Genomic DNA, 22,262 nt, shown 5'->3' on the forward strand with positions numbered 1-22,262 from the left:
CATATCACTGTCCTCACCCAGCGGCGGTTCCTGTAGATTAAACTAAAACAGCCCAGGACAGGTCACATCTACCTGAAAGAGCCAAATGGTTTGTCTCCAATCATGTTTACGGTAAATCTATGTAGATAGTGCAGAGTTAGCGACTTAGCTATCTAGGGAGGGATTGGATGTCCCTTTGAGAACAAATGGAAAGGGAAGTGAAGTGCTTGTAACTTGTGTGTTTGTTTGGCCGTTTTCTCGCCCAGACGGCAGCTCGCTAAGTGACCTCTCCTGAGAGCAAGGTGGAGGGTCAGAGGCCAGAGTGCGTCCTGCTCTCCTGGCGTCAGGGGAGGGGTTGGAAAGGGAGTGGGGTTAGGGGTGGGCACTACGGAATGCTCCGGGTCTGTTAAGTGACTCCAGTGTTTGTTTTTCCTGATTAAACCCCAGTCACTAGAACTGGAGATACTCTGGGAGGATAGAATACACAGTCTCTGGTCAGGAAATGTTAAAGTTCCTCTATAACTCACTCAGTTGAGTGTGATGTTGTTATGGGAGTATTCTTCATCCGCTTACCCCACGTTTACCTTGTAACCATGGCATCTTAGAATGGTGTCGAAGGTCCCTACACATACAGTACCAGAGAGTACATTTGTGTGTGTGTGTGTGTGTGTGTGTGTGTGTGTGTGTGTGTGTGTGTGTGTGTGTGTGTGTGTGTGTGTGTGTGTGTGAGAGAGAGAGAGAGGGGGCTGTTAAATGGAGGTAGCGGAGTGCTTGAGTTCCATGATCTTTCTAGAGAAAGATAGAAAGAATGTCTATATGATCAGCACATGGCCACATGGTACTAACACTGCATTATTCCACAGTACTAACGTTGCATTATCCTACCGTACTAACGTTGCGTTGTCCCACAGTACTAACGTTGCATTATCCCACAGTACTGACGTTGCATTATCCCACCGTACTAACGCTCCATCGTCACACAGTACTAACGCTGCATCGTCACACAGTGCTAACACTGCATTATCACACAGTACTAACGCTCCATCGTCACACAGTACTAACGCTGCATCGTCACACAGTGCTAACACTGCATTATCACACAGTACTAACACTGCATCATCACACAATACTAACGCTGCATTGTCACACAGTACTAACGCTGCATCGTCACACAGTACTAACACTGCATTATCACACAGTGCTAACACTGCATTATCACACAGTACTAACGCTGCATTGTCACACAGTGCTAACACTGCATTATCACACAGTACTAACACTGCATCATAACACAGTGCTAACACTGCATCGTCACACAGTACTAACGCTCCATCGTCACACAGTACTAACGCTCCATCGTCACACAGTGCTAACACTGCATCATCACACAGTACTAACACTGCATCGTCACACAGTGTTAACACTGCATCATCACACAGTGCTAACACTGCATCGTCACACAGTACTAACGCTCCATCGTCACACAGTACTAACGCTCCATCGTCACACAGTGCTAACACTGCATCATCACACAGTGCTAACATTGCATTATCCCACAGTACTAACGCTGCATCGTCGCACAGTACTAACGCTCCATCGTCACACAGTACTAACGCTCCATCGTCACACAGTGCTAACACTGCATCATCACACAGTGCTAACACTGCATCGTCACACAGTGCTAACACTGCATCGTCACACAGTGCTAACATTGCATTATCCCACAGTACTAACGTTGCATTATCCCACCATACTAACGTTGCGTTGTCCCACAGTACTAACATTGCATTATCACACAGTACTAATGTTGCATTATCACACAATACTAACATTGCATTATCACACAGTACTAACGTTGCATTATCCCACAGTACTAACGCTGCATCGTCACACAGTGCTAACACTGCATCGTCACACAGTACTAACACTGCATCGTCACACAGTGCTAACACTGCATCGTCACACAGTACTAACACTGCATCGTCGCACAGTACTAACACTGCATCATCGCACAGTACTAACACTGCATTATCACACAGTGCTAACACTGCATGATCATGCAATACTAACACTGCATCATCACACAGTGCTAACACTGCATCATCACACAGTACTAACACTGCATCATCACACAGTACTAACACTGCATTATCTTACAGTACCACCGCTGCATCATCGCACAGTTCTAACACTGCATTATCACAAAGTACTAACACTGCATTATCACACAGTGCTAACACTGCATCATCACACAGTAGTAACACTGCATCATCACACAGTATTAACACTGCATCATCACACAGTGCTAACACTGCATCATCACACAGTGCTAACACTGCATCATCACACAGTACTAACACTGCATTATCACACAGTACTAACACTGCATCATCACACAGTACTAACACTGCATTATTGCACAGTACTAACACTGCATCATCACACAGTACTAACACTGCATCATCACACGGTGCTAACATTGCATTATCACACAGTACTAATGTTGCATTATCACACAATGCTAACGTTGCATTATCACACAGTACTAACGTTGCATTATCCCACAGTACTAACGCTGCATCATCACACAGTGCTAACACTGCATCGTCACACAGTGCTAACACTGCATCATCACACAGTACTAACACTGCATCGTCGCACAGTACTAACACTGCATCATCGCACAGTACTAACACTGCATTATCACACAGTGCTAACACTGCATGATCATGCAGTACTAACACTGCATCATCACACAGTGCTAACACTGCATCATCACACAGTACTAACACTGCATCATCACACAGTACAAACACTGCATTATCTTACAGTACCAACACTGCATCATCGCACAGTTCTAACACTGCATTATCACACAGTACTAACACTGCATTATCACACCGTGCTAACACTGCATCATCACACAGTAGTAACACTGCATCATCACACAGTATTAACACTGCATCATCACACAGTGCTAACACTGCATCATCACACAGTGCTAACACTGCATCATCACACAGTACTAACACTGCATTATCACACAGTACTAACACTGCATCATCACACAGTGCTAACACTGCATCATCACACAGTATTAACACTGCATCATCACACAGTACTAACACTGCATTATCACACAGTACTAACACTGCATCATCACACAGTACGAACACTGCATCATCACACAGTACTAACACTGCATCATCACACAGTACGAACACTGCATCATCACACAGTACTAACACTGCATCATCACACAGTACTAACACTGCATCATCACACAGTACTAACACTGCATCATCACACAGTACTAACACTGCATCATCACAGAGTGCTTACACTGCATTATCACACAGTACTAACACTGCATCATCACACAGTACTAACAAGGCATTATCACACAGTGCTAACACTGCATCATCACACAGTATTAACACTGCATCATCACACAGTACTAACACTGCATTATCACACAGTACTAACACTGCATCATCACACAGTACTAGCACTGCATCATCACACAGTATTAACACTGCATCATCACACAGTACTAACACTGCATTATCACACAGTACTAACACTGCATTGTCACACAGTACTAACACTACATCGTCACACAGTGCTAAAACTGCATTATCACGGCAGATTGAAGACATTAGACCTAAGAGGGAGGGGGAGAGATGTGACTAAGTCAGACAGAAAAAGGGGAAGTCTTCAGCAAAAAAAGGAGAGAGAGAAAAAAGACAGACATTACATGTGGCTAAGGCTGTGAGCAAGTAATGGAGCGAGACAGAATAGCCGGTAAGTTCTGGGCTCTCAAACTTTTTTCTTATGCGTAGTTTGGAGTCTTTTTCATTGAAGAAAAGCTGCTTAATTCTCTCTTTTCTAACTCACTTGGTAACTTTAGTTTGCTGCCTTGCCTGTGTAGAGGAAGCCACGAGTCATTCGAGGTTCTGTTTGCTTAGTCGGGCAGTACAGTAGACGCTGGGGCACGCTGTCTGTCTAGTCCGCTTGCCTCACTACTGTTTGAAGAGTTTAGGACTAACCAATTCATCTTGCTAGTAAATTCCACAATAATATGATCATTGGCTCTAATTCTCTCCATTTTTAAGCGTTGACATGTAATAGTTTACTCTACAGCGGGTGGTTGTCTTTGTCTCTTTCTGACACTGTCAGCTGTGAGATAGTGGACGGCTTGCCTTTACTGAGTGAGTGGGCGAGTGAGTGAGTGGGTGAGTGAGTGAGTGAGTAGGCATCATGTGAAGAAGTGTCTTAAGCCCTATGACTACAAGGTATCCTGGACACTACTACGGAAAGAAATGTGGAAAAGCCACAAACATCTGCAATTTGTGACTGAGGCATTGCAGTAGGATTGCATTGGATATGAGGGACAAATGATTTACTTCAGCTGACCCTGATGTGGGAGCTAGACTACAGACATGATTCACTCTGAATAATGTCATGGCCATGCGTACAAGGGCGTTTATGCTTGATTTCAGTCATCTGGATTAACTATGGTTGATGGGAAAGTCTATTTTTAATTATGGGATGAGGCATGAGCTCATAATATGCTTTTTTTGCGGTTGTGGCCTCCGCCAGCGTCTTTCAGGAAAACCTGGCACGTCCCACACACTGTGTCCTGTCCGACTGCGTGTCTTGTCATGCTGTGTCCTCCCCGCTGTTGCTCTCAACTTCAGGGTTGATATTCCTCCACTTCCCCTGTTCATGTCACCCTCTCTGTTTACACACAGTGCTACGACTGAAGCTATCTCTGATCCATAGATCTGCCTAATCAAAATCTTTCATTGGATTTTCAGTTTTTTTTGGTACGTTTTGCGTGTAGAGGGGCTTCTAAACTGGCCCGTATGGGCTCAGACTGGATTAAAACGATAAGGCTAATCCAACAGGCTTGTGGAGATTAGCGTCGGACGTCAAACTGAGCGTCACTCTGAATATTTGCCTTCATTCAGCTGCTAATGAGATGGCTCCGCTTCAGCTCCGAGTGCATCTGATCTGCTGTGCAGACTCTGTATAGTTCTAGATTAGACCACAGGGAGGCAGTGTTGCTATGTGAGTTTTCCCTTAGCCATCTGTCTCTGCAGGCAGTCAGTGGACCACCATTTCACTGAGTTCTGTGAAAAGTTCCATGTGGATGATTCATATTTTGCAGACGAGGATTTCTTTCTTGTGTGAGTTGGAAGAATCTAGCCAAGTCGGACGTTGGCGGGGGCGAGGAGAAGTGTGAGGTTTTTCCACAGCTCGAGCGTTTGGTGGCAGCAGTCGCCTTTCACCCAGGAAGCCCTGGGCTGAGCAACTTCCTGTTTCTGCTCAACTCTTCATTTTGTTTTTATGGGGTTGTTTTTAGATGTGTTGCTATGACAATCAACGTTTCCTCACAAAAAAACACGACTTGTTTTAAGAGTGATATGAGCTACAGTATTAAGTCTCAGCTGGACATTTTGGACCCGTGATCTGAGCCTCTGTCGCCACTCTCCGTTTTGGCTCTGTAGTGTTTCAAACCTCTCTGCTATAAACCGTAGCGTCAGTCCTCAGAGTTACGGCCGTGGTGTAGCCTCAGTACCCTCGGCTGTGCTGGATTTAAGATAATATGTTCAATGTGATGTCTTATTGATCATCTCTACGTATGGGCAGCACATTGTGCTATAATGGCAGATAGTTGACTCACTCAATGTGTCTGGCTGGTGCTTCAGTGGAAAAATGAAAACCGATGATTAATAGTGGAATTGAGAGGAGATCAGAAATGCCTTTTAACTGTCTGTATTGTGACATTTTAAATAGAGATATGATTAGTACAGGATATCCTGTTGGGTGATGCTCTCATCACAGCCATGGCAGGCTATTGGTGGCTGAGGTGGTAGTTGATAGACCAGTTGAGGTCAATGTGGAGGGAGGGAGGTGACGGTAGGGCTTTGCTCTGAACACTGGTTCTTACATGCTCTGGATCAACACAAGGCCTGTTCAGTGTGTCACACGTCAGCTTACTCATCCTTCGGCTGCTGTGTGTGAATTTTCCTTTGAATTTGTTTGGGTTTTGCGCAATGTAAACAGTGCAGTGAATGCAGGCGATAGCCAATGCAGTACCCTTAAGACACAGCACAACAAACACATGCAAGACTCCACCCACACACATGCACACTACCCAATGGCTAACCCCTGTAGAGGATGTTGCAAGGCTCTTTGTGTTCCATAAAAGCAATGCACAGGATTTCCTCCATGAGTCAGCTGTCGACACTTCTACCTTCCCACCTCTCTGCACCCTACCTTTTATTGTCTGCTAATATTATTATTTCTCCACTAGGATAAGACCGGGCCCAAAGAACATGGCCCTGGACATTGAGAACAGGAAAGAAGGAAACTGGGCAGGCAGCCCCACCTTTTGGTGTTGGGAGTTTGGCTGGTGCTAGGCTATTATATGGAAATGACGGAACAGGGGTCAAATCTGGGGTTAGGTTAGTCATGATATATTCGTCAATGGATACTAGTAGTCTTGAAGGTGTATCACGACAAGGGCCAGCTCTCGTGTGACCCTTGTATGATCTACGGGTCTGACTGGGCCTTGCACCAGTGGAACATTCATTGAAGGTGTGGGAAATGCTAATGTAACCTGTAGGGAATGCTACAATAATGGTGTGTTTAGATGGTACGAGGTAGACGGTAGATGGCAAAGCCAATGTCATTGTTTTCAATGAGAGCACGACAGTAAATGTCATTGAGGCTGGCGGTGAATGCCGTCAGCCTCCACGGTAGATGGGACTTGCGGCCAGAGTTAAAAAAATTCAACTTTTGCCGTCTGCCATAGCGTCGTTTTTTTACCGGATGTTGATTTGCATTGTTTGTTTACTGAAATCACCATAGCAACGCATACCATTGTGCTGACTTGCTTTAGCCTTCACCATCTTGCTTGCTTTCTTGTCTCGCTATGTTCTGTTCTTTATTGTTGTCTTATTATTATCTATCCTGATGCCTAGTCACTTTACCCTGCCTTCATGTACATATATGTATCTACCTCAAATACCTTGTTATTATATACCCAATACCCTACTCAACAAATTGGATGCAGTCTATCACAGTGCCATCCGTTTTGTCACCAAAGCCCCATATACTACCCACCGTTGCGACCTGTACGTTCTCGTTGGCTGGCCCTCACTTCATACTCGTCGCCAAACCCACTGGCTCCATGTCATCTACAAGACCCTTATCTCAGCTCGCTGGTCACCATAGCATCACCCACCTGTAGCACGCGCTGTAGCAGGTCTATCTCTCTGGTCACCCCCAAAACCAATTATTTCTTTGGCTGCCTCTCCTTCCAGTTCTCTGCTGCCAATGACTGGAACGAACTACAAAAATCTCTGAAACTGGAAACACTTATCTCCCTCACTAGCTTTAAGCACCAGCTGTCAGAGCAGGTCACAGATTACTGCACCTGTACATAGCCCACCTATAATTTAGCCCAAACAACTACCTCTTTCCCTACTGTATTTAATTAATTTGACTTATTTAGCTCCTTTGCACCCCATTATTTTTATTTCTACTTTGCACATTCTTCCCCTGCAAATCTACCATTCCCGTGTTTTAGTTGCTATATTGTATTTACTTTACCACCATGGCCTTTTTTGCCTTTACCTCCCTTATCTCACCTCATTTGCTCACATTGTATATAGACTTGTTTCTACTGTATTATTGACTGTATGTTTGTTTTACTCCATGTGTAACTCTGTGTCGTTGTATGTGTCGAACTGCTTTGCTTTATCTTGGCCAGGTCGCAATTGTAAATGAGAACTTGTTCTCAACTTGCCTACCTTAAATAAAGGTGAAATTAAATAAAAAATAAATGTTCTATCCTGGTGCCTAGTCACTTTACCCTGCCTTCATGTACATATCTACCTCATATACCTTATTATTATCTATCCTGATGCCTAGTCACTTTACCCTGCCTTCATGTACATATCTACCTCAAATACCTTATTATTATCTATCCTGATGCCTGGTCACTTTACCCTGCCTTCATGTACATATCTACCTCAAATACCTTATTATTATCTATCCTGATGCCTGGTCACTTTACCCTGCCTTCATGTACATATCTACCTCAAATACCTTATTATTATCTATCCTGATGCCTGGTCACTTTACCCTGCCTTCATGTACATATCTACCTCAAATACCTTATTATTATCTATCCTGATGCCTAGTCACTTTACCCTGCCTTCATGTACATATCTACCTCAAATACCTTATTATTATCTATCCTGATGCCTGGTCACTTTACCCTGCCTTCATGTACATATCTACCTCAAATACCTTATTATTATCTATCCTGATGCCAAGTCACTTTACCCTGCCTTCATGTACATATCTACCTCAAATACCTCATACTCACATTGATCTGATACTGGTACTCCCTGTATATACATTCTTGTATACTTTATTTTATTCCTCTTGTGTTACCATTTTTCTTTTTTATTCTAATTTCTTAAACTCTGCATTGTTGGGAAGGGCTCGAAAGCAAGCATTTCACAGTAAAGTCTACACCTGTTGTATTCGGCGCCTGTGACAAATAAAATTTGATTTGATGACCGGTATGATGTTTTTTTTTTGCGGCCCTCGTCTAAATGCATCATAACGTGACATGTGGAAAGGCACACTTCATCGCACAGTGTGTGTTTTATGCCTGATGGGAAAAGCGTGAAATGATCCAGTCAGGCTAGGAGTCCTGGCGTGTTTACGACTTCTAGTTGGACAGCTCTCACGCGCTCTTGCTTTCTCTCTCTCTCTCTCACTCCTTCTCTGAGTTTTATTATCCCGTTTAATTCCGTAGAGTTTCTCTACTCAAGCTTTTATTGAAGCCAAGTTCATTTAGCTCCGTCAATTTCATCAGCAGTCATCAAGCGCAGTGTTGCCATGCTGTCTGGACCGAAAGGTCAGGACAATCACGTTTTAAAAGGTGTCATTTTAGAGAAACTGTCTAATCCCACACACACACACTCATAAAAGGAATTGATGTGGGGCGACTGGTTTTGTGTCACCTCCTGGTGATGAACGTCTATGGTTGTGTGTTCCTATTCTTCTGAAATTGGCCTGACAACTAAGTCTGCAGGTACAACCAGTCAAGTATTAGGAGGCCTACACCGTAAGTGACAAAGCTAACCCACATATACTGGGGAGAGATGACGTGATATAGTCCGTGTGAATATGTGAAGAGTCCTAGACCAGCCTATCCTATAAGTGCATTGTACTGACCCAAACCGGCACCCGTTTACACAAACAACATGCATCGACACCACAGCTCTCCTGTCTCCTCTCTTTCTCTCTCTCTCTCTCTCTCTGCCATGATCCAGGACCAGGCTGTATTGTTTTGGTGGAGATTTTTCTACAGTTTAGCCCTACAGTTTAGCCCTGAGCCTTCAAACACTGTTTAGTGTACATTTCAGGGGTACTGAAACACACACGCGCTCCAGATGTTGTTTTGAAAATCTGTCTCCCGATGCCTGGAAGGGAGCCATCATCTGCGTGTGCGTGTGTGTTTGCGTGCGTGTTTAGATAAATATATGATGGCTGGGGAGGTGCGTATTTCGCACGGTGTGTTTTAGGTTTAATTGAGGACTGAGGCTGTGTGGCATATGGTTTACAGTACTGCCACTGGGGCTGAGTACCAGGGGGCCACACACTGCTACATTTGACCAAATATACATACATGAATGCACATGCATGGGTTAGTGAGGATGTCCTGCAACACACACACACCACACACCTATACACAGCTGTCAGGTTTACTGGATGTATGACACACAGAATGTGGGTATGTGAGTACTTATGAGGCTGACTCAACCCATGGTTGCTTTCAGCACTAAGAGGCACCGCACACAATCCATAGAAGACTGTAACCTTTGCAACACAGCACACGTGGTAAACATGGTAGCAGTCTAGCAGAAGTATTCCAATCCTATAACTGGTATATATCATAAACACACACACTCCATAGTCCTTGGACACACACACTCTACCTGACAGCCTCTGGCCCTGGTCCCTAGACACTCGCCATAGAAAGGAACCAGAACACACAATAAAACACAACAGTACCGCTCCTGACCTGAAGGTGTTAGGGTGAGGCAATGCCAGCCACCAGGTGGGCCCAGATTCCTATGATGATATTGACCTCAAAAATACCTTTTCATTCATACAGCCGGCTAGTATACATAGTACACATTCACAAGACGGAAATTGCTTGTTGGCATCAGAGGTGTCCTCTGTATGGTCCATATGCTCAACTAAGGGTGAAATACACTGTGTGATTACAATGTTGACTTCCTGTAGGTCTCAACATGTCTGGCTCCAAACAGGAAGTGAGTTGCTCTGGAAAAGCCATGAGTCACTCATCACTAATTACGCTATTGCTTTGTTAGTGTAGAATGCTAACGGGAGATCATAAGCAGATAGCTCTACTATTGCTTTGTTAGCGTAGAATGCTAACGGGAGATCATAAGCAGATAGCTCTACTATTGCTTTGTTAGCGTAGAATGCTAACGGGAGCTCATAAGCAGATAGCTCTACTATTGCTTTGTTAGTGTAGAATGCTAACGGGAGATCATAAGCAGATAGCTCTACTATTGCTTTGTTAGTGTAGAATGCTAACGGGAGATCATAAGCAGATAGCTCTACTATTGCTTTGTTAGCGTAGAATGCTAACGGGAGCTCATAAGCAGATAGCTCTACTATTGCTTTGTTAGCGTAGAATGCTAACGGGAGCTCATAAGCAGATAGCTCTACTATTGCTTTGTTAGCGTAGAATGCTAACGGGAGATCATATGCAAATAGCTCTACTATTGCGTCCTAATGCTAATTACTGCAGGGTGACTGCGGTGCAGACTTTAGTATGAAGCACAAGGACAACAATATGTTATTTTTTGTCTTTTTCTATTATTTTATATCAACAGTTTTCCAAGCTTGCTTCAGAACTTGGTACTCACCCCCCAAAAAGTAGTCCCCAGGGACATGTAATCACCACTCCGATCAAATGCTGTCTTATCAAGCTCATTCCCGCGTTGTGTTATTAGGTTACACACTCTCCGAAATCCCCACAGATCTTAACTTCCTGTGTTTTCTCTCTGAACCATTTTTTAACAGGGAGTGAGTGTGTGTGTGACTCGCTCCCTAGCCACCCTAGGCCCTACAGTGTAATCAGTCAGGAAACTTCCAGAGAAATGAGTGTTCTTTAATTAGAGAGGTAGTGAGTCAAAGGATGAGTCTGAAATGGAACGCTATTACATGTGTGTGTGTGTGTGTGTGTGTGTGTGTGTGTGTGTGTGTGTGTGTGTGTGTGTGTGTGTGTGTGTGTATGTATATATATATATATATATATAATCCTTTTTTTATTTTTTTTATTTAACTAGGCAAGTCAGTTAAGAAATAATTCTTATTTACAATGACATCCTACCCAGGCCAAACCTGGACAACGCTGGTCCAATTGTGCTCCGACCTATGGGACTCCCAATCACTGCCAGATGTGATGCAGCCTGGACTGTACTATATAGTGCACTACCTTTTGACCAGGGCTCATATAGTGCACTACCCTTTTGACCAGGACTCATATAGTGCACTACCTTTTTGACCAGGGCTCATATAGTGCACTACCTTTTTGACCGGGGCTCATATAGTGCACTACCTTTTTGTCCAGGGCTCATATAGTGCACTACCTTTTTGACCAGGGCTCATATAGTGCACTACCTTTTTGACCAGGGCTCATATAGTGCACTACCTTTTTGACCAGGGCTCATATTGTGCACTACCTTTTTGTCCAGGGCCCTATATAAGGAAAAGGGTGCCATTGCAGATTCTGTCAGACTTTGTGTCAGGAAAGTACCAGAGAAGTGAGTGTTTTTTAATTAGTGGTCGTGAGGCAGAATTCCATGTTTATCTATAACTACTGAGGTACTTTCTGAGGTGGTCAGTTCATGTTAGCTCGAGTGGAGTGGGACTGAGTGGCTTGAGGTTTATGAAGGCCATTTTTGAGGGCCTGACTTTTTGACTGGTTGGCTGAGGGAAGAGGAGCTTGCTGGTTGATTACATGAGGCCAGGAAGTTGGTTAAGTGGCTGTGTGACATTTCCCCTGTTGGCTCATGTCTTTTTACATGTTGTAGAATGTTATGGGATCAGACTTGACACACAGACACAGTCATGCACGCACACACACACACACAGTCATGCACGAACACACGCACACGCACACACACACTCACACACACACTCATTGAGAGGGAGACGGCAGTCAGGGAGATGCACAAAAAAAGAGGGAGGGAGTTTCTCTCTGAGGGGAGGAGAGGAGGGCTTGCCTTTCACTCTCTGAAGACTGAACGCTGCGATGTAGTGCCAGGCATAGGAGGAAGCAGAGAAAAAGAAGTTGCTCCTTTAAGAAAGCTGTGGGCTTGGATCAGATTGACTACTCAGCACTCTGGTTTTTACACTGGCTCCTAATTTGGGATTTATTTAGAATCAGTAGAGGGACTGTGGAACGTTACCTTGATTGGGAAGGGATTTGGAAATTCTGTTTACTTTTATATCAAACCAGCAACATGTCTGACTCCAAGGTTACTGCTCACTTGGACGGAATTATCTCGGACTTTGAAGGTTTGTCATGTTTTGAATTCTCCGTTTTGATTACTCTCTTTTACTTGTCACAGACCTTCCCATCGACAGCCAGTGGTGACTAACGACTGAAGACAACTGATGCCCAAAATACTATTTCCAGATCAAATTTACAATTGAGTCACTTCTTCACTTAACAGCACTGGTCTCTCCCTTCTCTCTCTCGCTCTGTTTTTGTTTCTCGAGTTTGTTTGTGTGTGTGTGTGCGCATTGGGCATGTGTTCCCCTCGGTTTCTTAATCTGAGTCTGTTATTGATCATATCCTAGTTACATCAGTAGAGTACCCCAGTATTGACAGTGCTACTCCACCACAGGAAACGTTCCAACGGAAAGCATTAAAGGGACTCATAGCAAAGCCTCATCTGGCCACCGCATCAAACCCCCATTCATTCACAACTCCTCAGTGTGTCCCCTCTCTCTCCTTTGTTTTCCTAGCTGTCCTGTGAAGCTAACATTGATTTCCTTTGTTGTCCTCTTCCTCCTTTCCTCTTCCTCCTCCGGTCCGAGTGTGTCCTTCCCTCCAGCTGTGAGAGGTCTGACAGGACCGTCACACACTGACGTTTGTTTTGCTATCCTTGTGGGGAACAAACAATTGATTCCCATTCAAATTCCTATTTTCCCTAACCCCAAGGGGTGCACGGTTTTGGTTTTTGCCCTAACTAAACAGCTGATTAAAATTATCAAAGCTTGATGATTAGTTGATTATTTGAATCTGCTGTTTTCTGCTAGGGCATTAAAAAAAACATGCACCCCTTGGGGTCCCAAGGACCGAGTTTGGGAAACCCTGCCCTAACCCCTAATCCTTAATCTAACCTTCACCCTGAAACTAAACCTAACCCCTAATCCTTAATCTAACCTTCACCCTGAAACTAAACCTAACCCCTAATCCTTAATCTAACCTTCACCCTGAAACTAAACCTAACCCCTAATCCTTAATCTAACCTTCACCCTGAAACTAAACCTAACCCCTAATCCTTAATCTAACCTTCACCCTGAAACTAAACCTAACCCCTAATCCTTAATCTAACCTTCACCCTGAAACTAAACCTAACCCCTAATCCTTAATCTAACCTTCACCCTGAAACTAAACCTAACCCCTAATCCTTAATCCAACCTTAACCCTAAAACTAAACGTAACCCCTAACTGTATCTCTAACCCTAATTATAAGCCTAAACCTAACCGCTAAGGCTAAAAAAAACTTTTTCCTTGTGGGCTTGACAAAATGTACCCATTTGTCTGAATTTTCTTGTTTTACTATCCTTGTGAGGACTCTGGAGGCCGATTACGTGAAGGTTATTAAAAGAGCAGTGGTACTATCGAGCAGTGTGCGGGTTTCTTATTTTTATCCCCACAAGGACAGTAAAACCAAAACACACACACATTGAACTGAAAGTGTGCTTACTCCGTCAGATCTGAGAAACTGAATGTGTGACTGAACACAGTTAAACATTTCAGTATTATTAATTCATTGGTTTAGGGCCATATGGACGCAGTCCAGCACTTGATGAGCGTCGGGTTCTCGCTCTCTTGGTCAGATCAGTCTAAATGTGCATTCACTCCCTTGGAATTACACTTCTGGATGTGTGGTCCTGTTTTAGAAAGTCCCTTAAAACAGTATCGGTCAGACCTTGTAAGACCTTGCTCTTTTGAGAGAGAAAGGATTGTGGTGATCTCTCCATATTGGACAGACCAGACTCTGTCTCCCACATCTGTAGGTTTATGTTTTTTTTGGTGAGTGATTATGTGTTCAGTAGCAGTACTGCATGATCAAATGGATGAAAAAGACCATATCAGTGCCATGTTAGCGGGATGATGTCAGCCACCCTGTCACTCAGCCTGTCCTCTCAGGCAGTTGTGCATTCTGCTTGTATCTGATTCTCCCTGGTATCTGATCTGGGGGCTGTGTAGAAATATCACTACTTGTGTCTGATTCTCCCTGGTATCTGATCTGGGGGCTGTGTAGAAATATCACTACTTGTATCTGATTCTCCCTGGTATCTGATCTGGGGGCTGTGTAGAAATATCACTACTTGTATCTGATTCTCCCTGGTATCTGATCTGGGGGCTGTGTAGAAATATCACTACTTGTATCTGATTCTCCCTGGTATCTGATCTGGGGGCTGTGTAGAAATATCACTACTTGTATCTGATTCTCCCTGGTATCTGATCTGGGGGCTGTGTAGAAATATCACTACTTGTGTCTGATTCTCCCTGGTATCTGATCTGGGGGCTGTGTAGAAATATCACTACTTGTGTCTGATTCTCCCTGGTATCTGATCTGGGGGCTGTGTATAAATATCAGTACTTGTGTCTGATTCTCCCTGGTATCTGATCTGGGGGCTGTGTAGAAATATCACTACTTGTATCTGATTCTCCCTGGTATCTGATCTGGGGGCTGTGTAGAAATATCACTACTTGTGTCTGATTTCTCCCTGGTATCTGATCTGGGGGCTGTGTAGAAATATCACTACTTGTATCTGATTCTCCCTGGTATCTGATCTGGGGGCTGTGTAGAAATATCACTACTTGTATCTGATTCTCCCTGGTATCTGATCTGGGGGCTGTGTAGAAATATCACTACTTGTCACACACTGCTGCTGAAGCACTGCTGTCGTAGGCCTACTCTTCCATTTACTGGCAAATCCAGTCTGGTCTCTTATCTGTCTGTCTCTCAGCTCAAACTAAACGTGTGGGGATTTTCCAGAGGCTTGTTGTTTGTGGACAGTGTGTGTTTTTAGAGTGTGTGGTTTATGTCAGTGCGTCGGTATGGATTTGTATTTCTTCTCTTTGAGTGCATCTGAGATCAACATCAAGTCATAAGCCTTGGTCTCGTATACCGCTCTCTGATAAACTGGATGAGCTGAATAGTGAATCAACCGCATAGTGAATCAACTGCACAGTGAATCGACTCGATAGCGAATAGGCCTACTCATCAACAGTGAATAGTCCTCTCACGGTCTGTTTGCTGTGGTGGAGTTTGAAATAGCTGCAGGTGTTGTCTGGAATCTGTCCACTCTTGATACTTCTAACATTGGAAACGGCTCCTGTGGTCAACGAGGGATGTAAATCAGGGTGGCAGTAGCCTGCAGTACAGAAGGCTTTCTAGTCGTTAACCTGTGGGTGTTGCTTGTTCAAAGGAATGAACTATGCCTTACCTGCCAAGCACCCAGGGGTTCAGACTGAAAGGTATGGAGCCAAGCACTACTGAACTACCAACAGCTGCGTTCACTTTGAGTTCCTCTATATCTTTCTTTCTCTCTCTCTCTCTCTTTGCCTCTGTCGCTCGCTCTCTCTACTAGAATTATTTTTTGCTGAACCTGGTGTCAGCCAGAACACGAGCGAGTTACACACGCCGTGTGTCAGCATAAACCCAACAGTGTCCAGAGAAGACAAAAAGGAAGTGCATATTTGACACCCTACCATTAGCGGTGGCTAACCTTTGGACTGATCAAGTGGAATATAAGGGGAGGGTTTGAGTAACTTTATCGGTCAGTCGATGGCCTTGCCTTGTGAGACTTGGTTTTGAAAGATTTCTATGATATTATAATTCCACTTCATAATGTTGTAGCCCGCTTTTTGTTGACACTGGCAGAACCGCTGTGTGCGTATGTAGTGCCACGGAGCTCAACTTCACCGTTACAGTTTGTGTTAGTGTATCAAGATAAAGTGTTGTCAACTTGAATGGACATTTCATTCAAGCCATAATCGCTGTTTTGCCAGTGGGTTTGGCATTGTATGTACAGTAGTAAATGTCTGACACTGCACAGTTTTAAATGCTAGCATTATATCATCATGCCTCTTATGTTTTCATAGACCGTAATCTGGCAGTATTACAGTAACTGTCAGTGTTCTCATCGTTCCACCGTCATGTGATATTGATCAGGAAGTGAGCGAGTCTGGAATGTAAGAGATGGGTAAGTGGTTCAGTGAGACAGCCATTGACTACAGACTTAAAACCATGGTGTTATGAGCAGAGAAACGTCAGCAATTTTATTTGCCAATATCTTCAGTATCCCATAGATGGTGTGTAATACTATATATTTGCTACAGTACAGTTTTACCTTTTCTGCCCTAACCCTCAAAAAACACACTTGCACATCCGGCCCAATCAACATAAATTAGACTAGACACACACACTGATGAAACTCTAGCATTTGGGCCTCAGAGTTGCGGTCCCCAGGAGAGCTCCCTTCACTCTTCAGTTCTAAGAGGCCGGTCTGAAGGCCGTCTGGCCCCCGTCTAGAACCCTTTCTTTGAGGAAGCTGATCCAGTCGGTCACATCAGGACTCAGACGACATGCCATGGAGCTCAGGGCCCATACTCACCAAGCGTCTCAGTGAAGGAGTATTGAACAAGGCCTGGGACTCTAACATGAAGGCCACCATGACGTCCGTTGGCCTTGTTTAGTAGGATAGTGTACTGATGTGGATGAGCTGTAGTGCAACAGTGGGCCCTAGAGAACGCAACCTCATGTCTTGACCTTTTCAGTCAGTTTTAGTGTACGTCTATGGTCCCTCTCTCGCCCTCTCTTTCCTCAGTGTTCAATCTTTTCTCTAGCCTCACTAAACCCCACAACAGGATGCGGTGATGACTTTGATCTTTCGGACCTCAGTCAGAACCAACACAACCAGGAAGTCAGTCTCGTTCTATAACTACCGTGAGACTGTAAACAGGAAACAATCGTTATGGTTCGATTGGCTCGTTTGGTCGGAGCATAGTTACATTTCACAGGTCCTGCATAAAAAAATCTAATTTTAAGCATCACACGCTTCGTAAATAATAGGTGTAGACTGACAGTGAAACGCATACTGACTGTGTTAACTCAAACCATGAGATAAAAGCACCTGCATAACTGTAGAATTATCATAAGCCTATCTCTTTCTAGCTGCATCAGAGCTGTACAAGTATCTGTTGTCCATTACTCTATCTGTGTGTCCTTGAGGAGATGAGCTAACGCCAGTGATGCACACAGGGACAGGAAGTCAAGGCTAGCACCTGGGCCTAGCAGGGTGGGAGATGGAACAAAAGTCTGTTTCCTCCTCTCTATTGAAATCTATTTAGGTGGGCCGGGGATGATAGCAGTATCGCGATACTCGTTAGTGTCGTGGCAGGGAAACAAAACACAAAGCAGATTTCTTTAAGGGAACAGTCCTAATGTTGAAAACAGACATCATTATGTTGTCATCCAGAGCCACATGTATTTCTTTTCCAAGCTATAGTACACAATATTTTACATACAGCTGGTTTTTAAAGGACCAAAGAGTTGAGTCTGCTTCGTGTTTTCATTGTTGCCATGGATATGTTTTTGCGATACTGGTATCTTCCCGGCCCTACTATTTAGGTCAGGTGGGAGAGAGCCTCCATCTTAGCGTGTTGTGCTATGCTAGGACCAGGAGTTTTCCTAACCACAACATCTGGCCAGGGAAAACTCTGTTGGCCCAGTTATAGGCCTGGACTAGGGCCCAGATTTGTTCTTGGTCAGGAAAAATGCCAGGCCCTGTGGCCATTGTTATGGTCATCCCCCTCGCAAGAGACTGTGGGACACAGAACACCAAGAGGTAGGCTACACAGGGAGAGAGAGAAGTAGGCTCTGTTTGTTAAGGAGATTCCGCAGAGACGTTCTGTATTTCCAGCTCATTGTCTGGGAATGCCATTTCACTTGGGGGAAGAGACGGTATCGTCCGTCTGGCCTTCGCTCACGTCGGGATACTGGCGCTCCGGGATCCCAGGTCCATCCAGCACGTGTGAAATCCATGACAGGGATATCCTTGGATGCTTCCTCGGAAACACGTGATCCTTCTTCTCTGTCTTCTAGTGGAATGATGTTTGAAAGAGTGACCTCTGAATGTATAGAAAACCGTGGGAAAACCGCATGGTAGAACTGAGTCGAGGAACATTCCTATTTCGCTATAGTAATTCCCGTAATGCCTCTCTCTGAAGTCCTTGCCAGGCATATGGCGACCGTTGAGAAAGTTTCATCTCTAGGTCATATTAAATCATATGCAGCCATCTTGGATGTTATGACAACACTTAAGTCCTATCAGTGTTAGGCTTATACTGACTGTCTCTCTATGCAGGCAACCCTGGAACCTGTTCAAGAGCATGTAACGTTAAAGAACATTCAGATAGAAATGTACGTGGTAGAAAAGATGGGGCTGTCTGTCAGATTGAATAGGGAATCTTGTCAGCTCTGTTCATTCTGTTTCTGTCTGCAATGTTCAGAACGTTTCAGATCACTGGATACACCAATGGTCTTTCAGCTCACTGTTTGCGATGCACTAAGCAGCAGACTGATTTGGCAGGTCAAATCCTAGTCCTGGACCGAATTGAAAGTAGCCAGAACCTTGGAATCATTCAGCACAATCATAGAACACGAGAGGGAGGAAAGGGGGGTTATGGGGGATGGAGTCCAGTGGCAAAGTGGTTTGGACATGGAAATAACTTATTCTGTTTTATAAGCGGCATATGGGATTGGGTCTCCCGTTCTAATTGAAGATATGGGAGATGGGACGTGTTTTTAGTAACAGCCAAAGCAACACACATCCTTAAAATGGAGGGCTAAAATGTTTTTATAATGCCTCGTAGACTCCGGAATTGAACTCCAATATTCCCCAAATCATGAGAGCGTAATGGAGGAAGCATGAGAGAATAACAGTTAGTCGTTGGAAATAAATGTTTAGTTGAGAACCTTTTTTAAAAGGTGTTTTGGGGGTTGTTAAGAGCATTTAGCACCTACAGGATGTACACATGAGACCCTTCAAATACAGTTAGGAGGTTTAGCAGTTTGCTAACGCTGCTATGCTAACGTTGGTTAGCTAGCTTTTCAATGCACAGGGAATGCAAGAACAAGGAAAGGCAGATCAGCAAAATAAAATGGAAAGATGTATGGTAACCATGGCAGCAGTGAGTGTTTAAATAGAGAGATACAGAGGGAAGGGGACTAGCAACACCAATCATACGACAGCATATAGACATCATGGACACTTGAGGCAGCTTCATTAAATAGTACCCACAAAACACCAGTCTCAATGTCAACAGTGAAGAGGTGACTCCGGGATGCTGGCCTTCTAGGCAGAGTTTCTCTGTCCAGTGTCTGTGTTCTTTAGCCCATCTTAATCTTTTCTCTTTATTGGCCAGTCTGAGATATGGCTTTTTCTTTGCAACTCTGCCTAGAAGGCCAGCATCCCGGAGTCGCCTCTTCACTGTTAAAGTTGAGACTGGTGTTTTGTGGGTACTATTTAATGAAGCTGCCAGTTGAGGACTTGTGAGGCGTCTTGTGTGCTTTTCTTTTCTTTCAAAAACAGGACATTTCTAAGTGACCCCAAACTTTTGAACGGTAGAGTTCCTTGCATGCATGCACGCGTGTAGGCGCGCACACACACACACACACACACACACACACACACACACACACTCTTTAGGCCATAACAGAACTGAACTTGGAGTTACTGAGTAGTACAGTGGGGTCATGGATGTGTGTGACTGTGATGTCATAACCAACTCGTAACCACAGGGACTAGCTGAGCATCTTCTCCATGGGATTCAAGTTGACTTCTAAGAGGCAATGCCTACAAGGCCAAACTAGCCTCATGTTTTTGTTCAAACTTATTTTTAGGATTTTCTCACAAAGCCACCAGTACCCTGGGGGGAGGTGTGTCTCCTTTTGTTAATTTGGTATTAATGCATTGTACTCATCCATATCATACCATATTCAAGAATGCATGTAGAGAATACAAGGCAGATATATGACTTTCATTTATATAAGGCTATTGAAGTCTAAGGCCATTTGAGGCCGTGCAAGTGGGTGTATAAATTGGACCACATTTTATAACATACAGTACCACACTGTGTCATACAACTGGCACCAGTTAAACTTGTATAAACTTATAGAGTGCCATCTGCAGTCGTATGTAGTGACAGATTGGCACCACTAATAACGAGTTATTGAAATGATTTGAGCTTGGCTTAATTGCTTGTTGCTGCCATTTTCCTTTGTGATGTTGCTGAGATTGCTTTTCCAGCTTCTCTCTACCCACTAACCTCAAGCAGCTACGATGCCAGGAACGTCGAAACAGTTCATGTTGCTCCTCTGGAATTAGAATACACTGTTCATATATTTGCTGTTGTATTTGTTTAGTCCAGGACTAGCAGTAATGTTTGTTTAGGAAACCGGCCCTAAGTGCACTCTGATTATCATCAATGTCAGAAATGGTAGTATGGATGACTCATTGACTGAGTGTGTCTGTCTCATCTCACCCTCCATGCAGCTCTAAAGAGGTCATTTGAGGTGGAGGATGTGGACACCTCGGTCAACTCCTCGCCAGGCTCCCGCCGGGCGCCCAACAACACCAACCACCGCCCCGTCATGTCGCCCACCAGCATCTACTACCGTGAACTGGGCGCCAGCAATAACAACAACGGCTCCATCTCCAAGACCATCATGGGAGGGGGAAGCTCCAAGCCTCCTGAATCCATATCCCGGGGACGCACGGAGCTCTCCATCGACATTTCCTCCAAGCAGGTGGATCCAACCAGCCCTGGTTCCCTCCGATTCGGAGCAAAACGACCCGAGGTCCTAGGCCACTCCAAGACGCCCGAGATGGGCCACAAACGGGAGGTGGCCTTCTCTAAAACGCCCCAGGAGGTGGTGATTCGCACAGGGGCCCGGACCCCCGAGCCACCCAGCCAAGCCCGGAGGTTCGAGCCCCTCAGTCTGGGGGATGGCCCGGCCGTGAGGACCACACCAGGGATCAGCGTCACCAAAGCACCCGAGACAACGGGGAATGGAAAGAACAACCACGAGAACCATGGTCATCATGCACCGGTCCACCACCCGCACCATCCCAACCCCCACCACAACACCATCGTCACCACCATCCGCTGCTCCTCGCCCAACCGCACCAAGTCCCCAAACCCTGACAGTGAGTAACCTCTGACCCTAGGTTTCTTCTCATGAACCCTCTAAGTCCTTAGGTTCCTCATGTGATCCTGGATGTAGTCACTCTGGTGTGTGTGTGTGTGTGTGTGTGTGTGTGTGTGTGTGTGTGTGTGTGTGTGTGTGTGTGTGTGTGTGTGTGTGTGTGTGTGTGTGTGTGTGTGTGTGTGTGTGTGTGTGTGTGTGTTGCTAACCACTAATCATAGGATCTGGTGTGTTTGGTAGTGTGTGTGTGTGTGTTTGATCTGGGCTGGAGTTCCCCGTGGCATAACACAGGCTTCTGAGCAGAGGCTTTGGTATGAGAAAGCAGACCACTGATCTGGGGACTGTTTCTAGGAGTGGCCTCTCCAACACAGGCTGAGTGCCTCCAGTCTGATACAGCCTGCCTTGGTGGAGAGATGCCACTCTGTAAAAATGTATGAAGGTATGAGTAAGCAAAGTGCATCGTAGACTGGTCTCAGATCTGTTCGTGCTATCTAGCCAACTCAAGTCGTTTTTTTGTCATGCCAAACATGATCTGGGACCAGTGAGGCTAGGTGTATATATAGAAACCGTGTACTATGGTCCTGCATTCATGTCAGCTTTCTGTTTTAAGACTATTGGCAATGTGCACATACCTCCGCAGTACACGGTAGTGTAGGTATCCACATTTTGGATACACTTTTAGTTTTCAAACCTCCA

General features: G+C 44.7%; 1 protein-coding gene across 3 annotated transcripts in view; it reads left to right on the top strand.

Moving 5' to 3' along the window:
* Nucleotides 1-22,262, top strand: part of sept9b (septin 9b) — an 82,945-nt gene that overhangs the window by 13,262 nt on the left and 47,421 nt on the right. Inside the window, exons 1-2 of one of the 3 annotated variants that reach the window (XM_090204656.1) lie at nt 3,654-3,783; nt 20,914-21,567. In XM_090204656.1, the coding sequence (XP_090060782.1) occupies nt 3,762-3,783; nt 20,914-21,567 (676 nt within the window). In that variant the 5' untranslated portion in view covers nt 3,654-3,761. Of the gene's footprint in view, nt 1-3,653; nt 3,784-12,266; nt 12,628-20,913; nt 21,568-22,262 lie in introns of those variants that run through there. The other 2 variants (XM_036949492.2, XM_090204655.1) reach the window with 2 other exon arrangements.

Source organism: Oncorhynchus mykiss, chromosome 17 (assembly GCF_057628025.1).
Source record: "Oncorhynchus mykiss isolate SJ-2025 chromosome 17, ASM5762802v1, whole genome shotgun sequence".
NCBI lineage: Eukaryota > Metazoa > Chordata > Actinopteri > Salmoniformes > Salmonidae > Oncorhynchus > Oncorhynchus mykiss.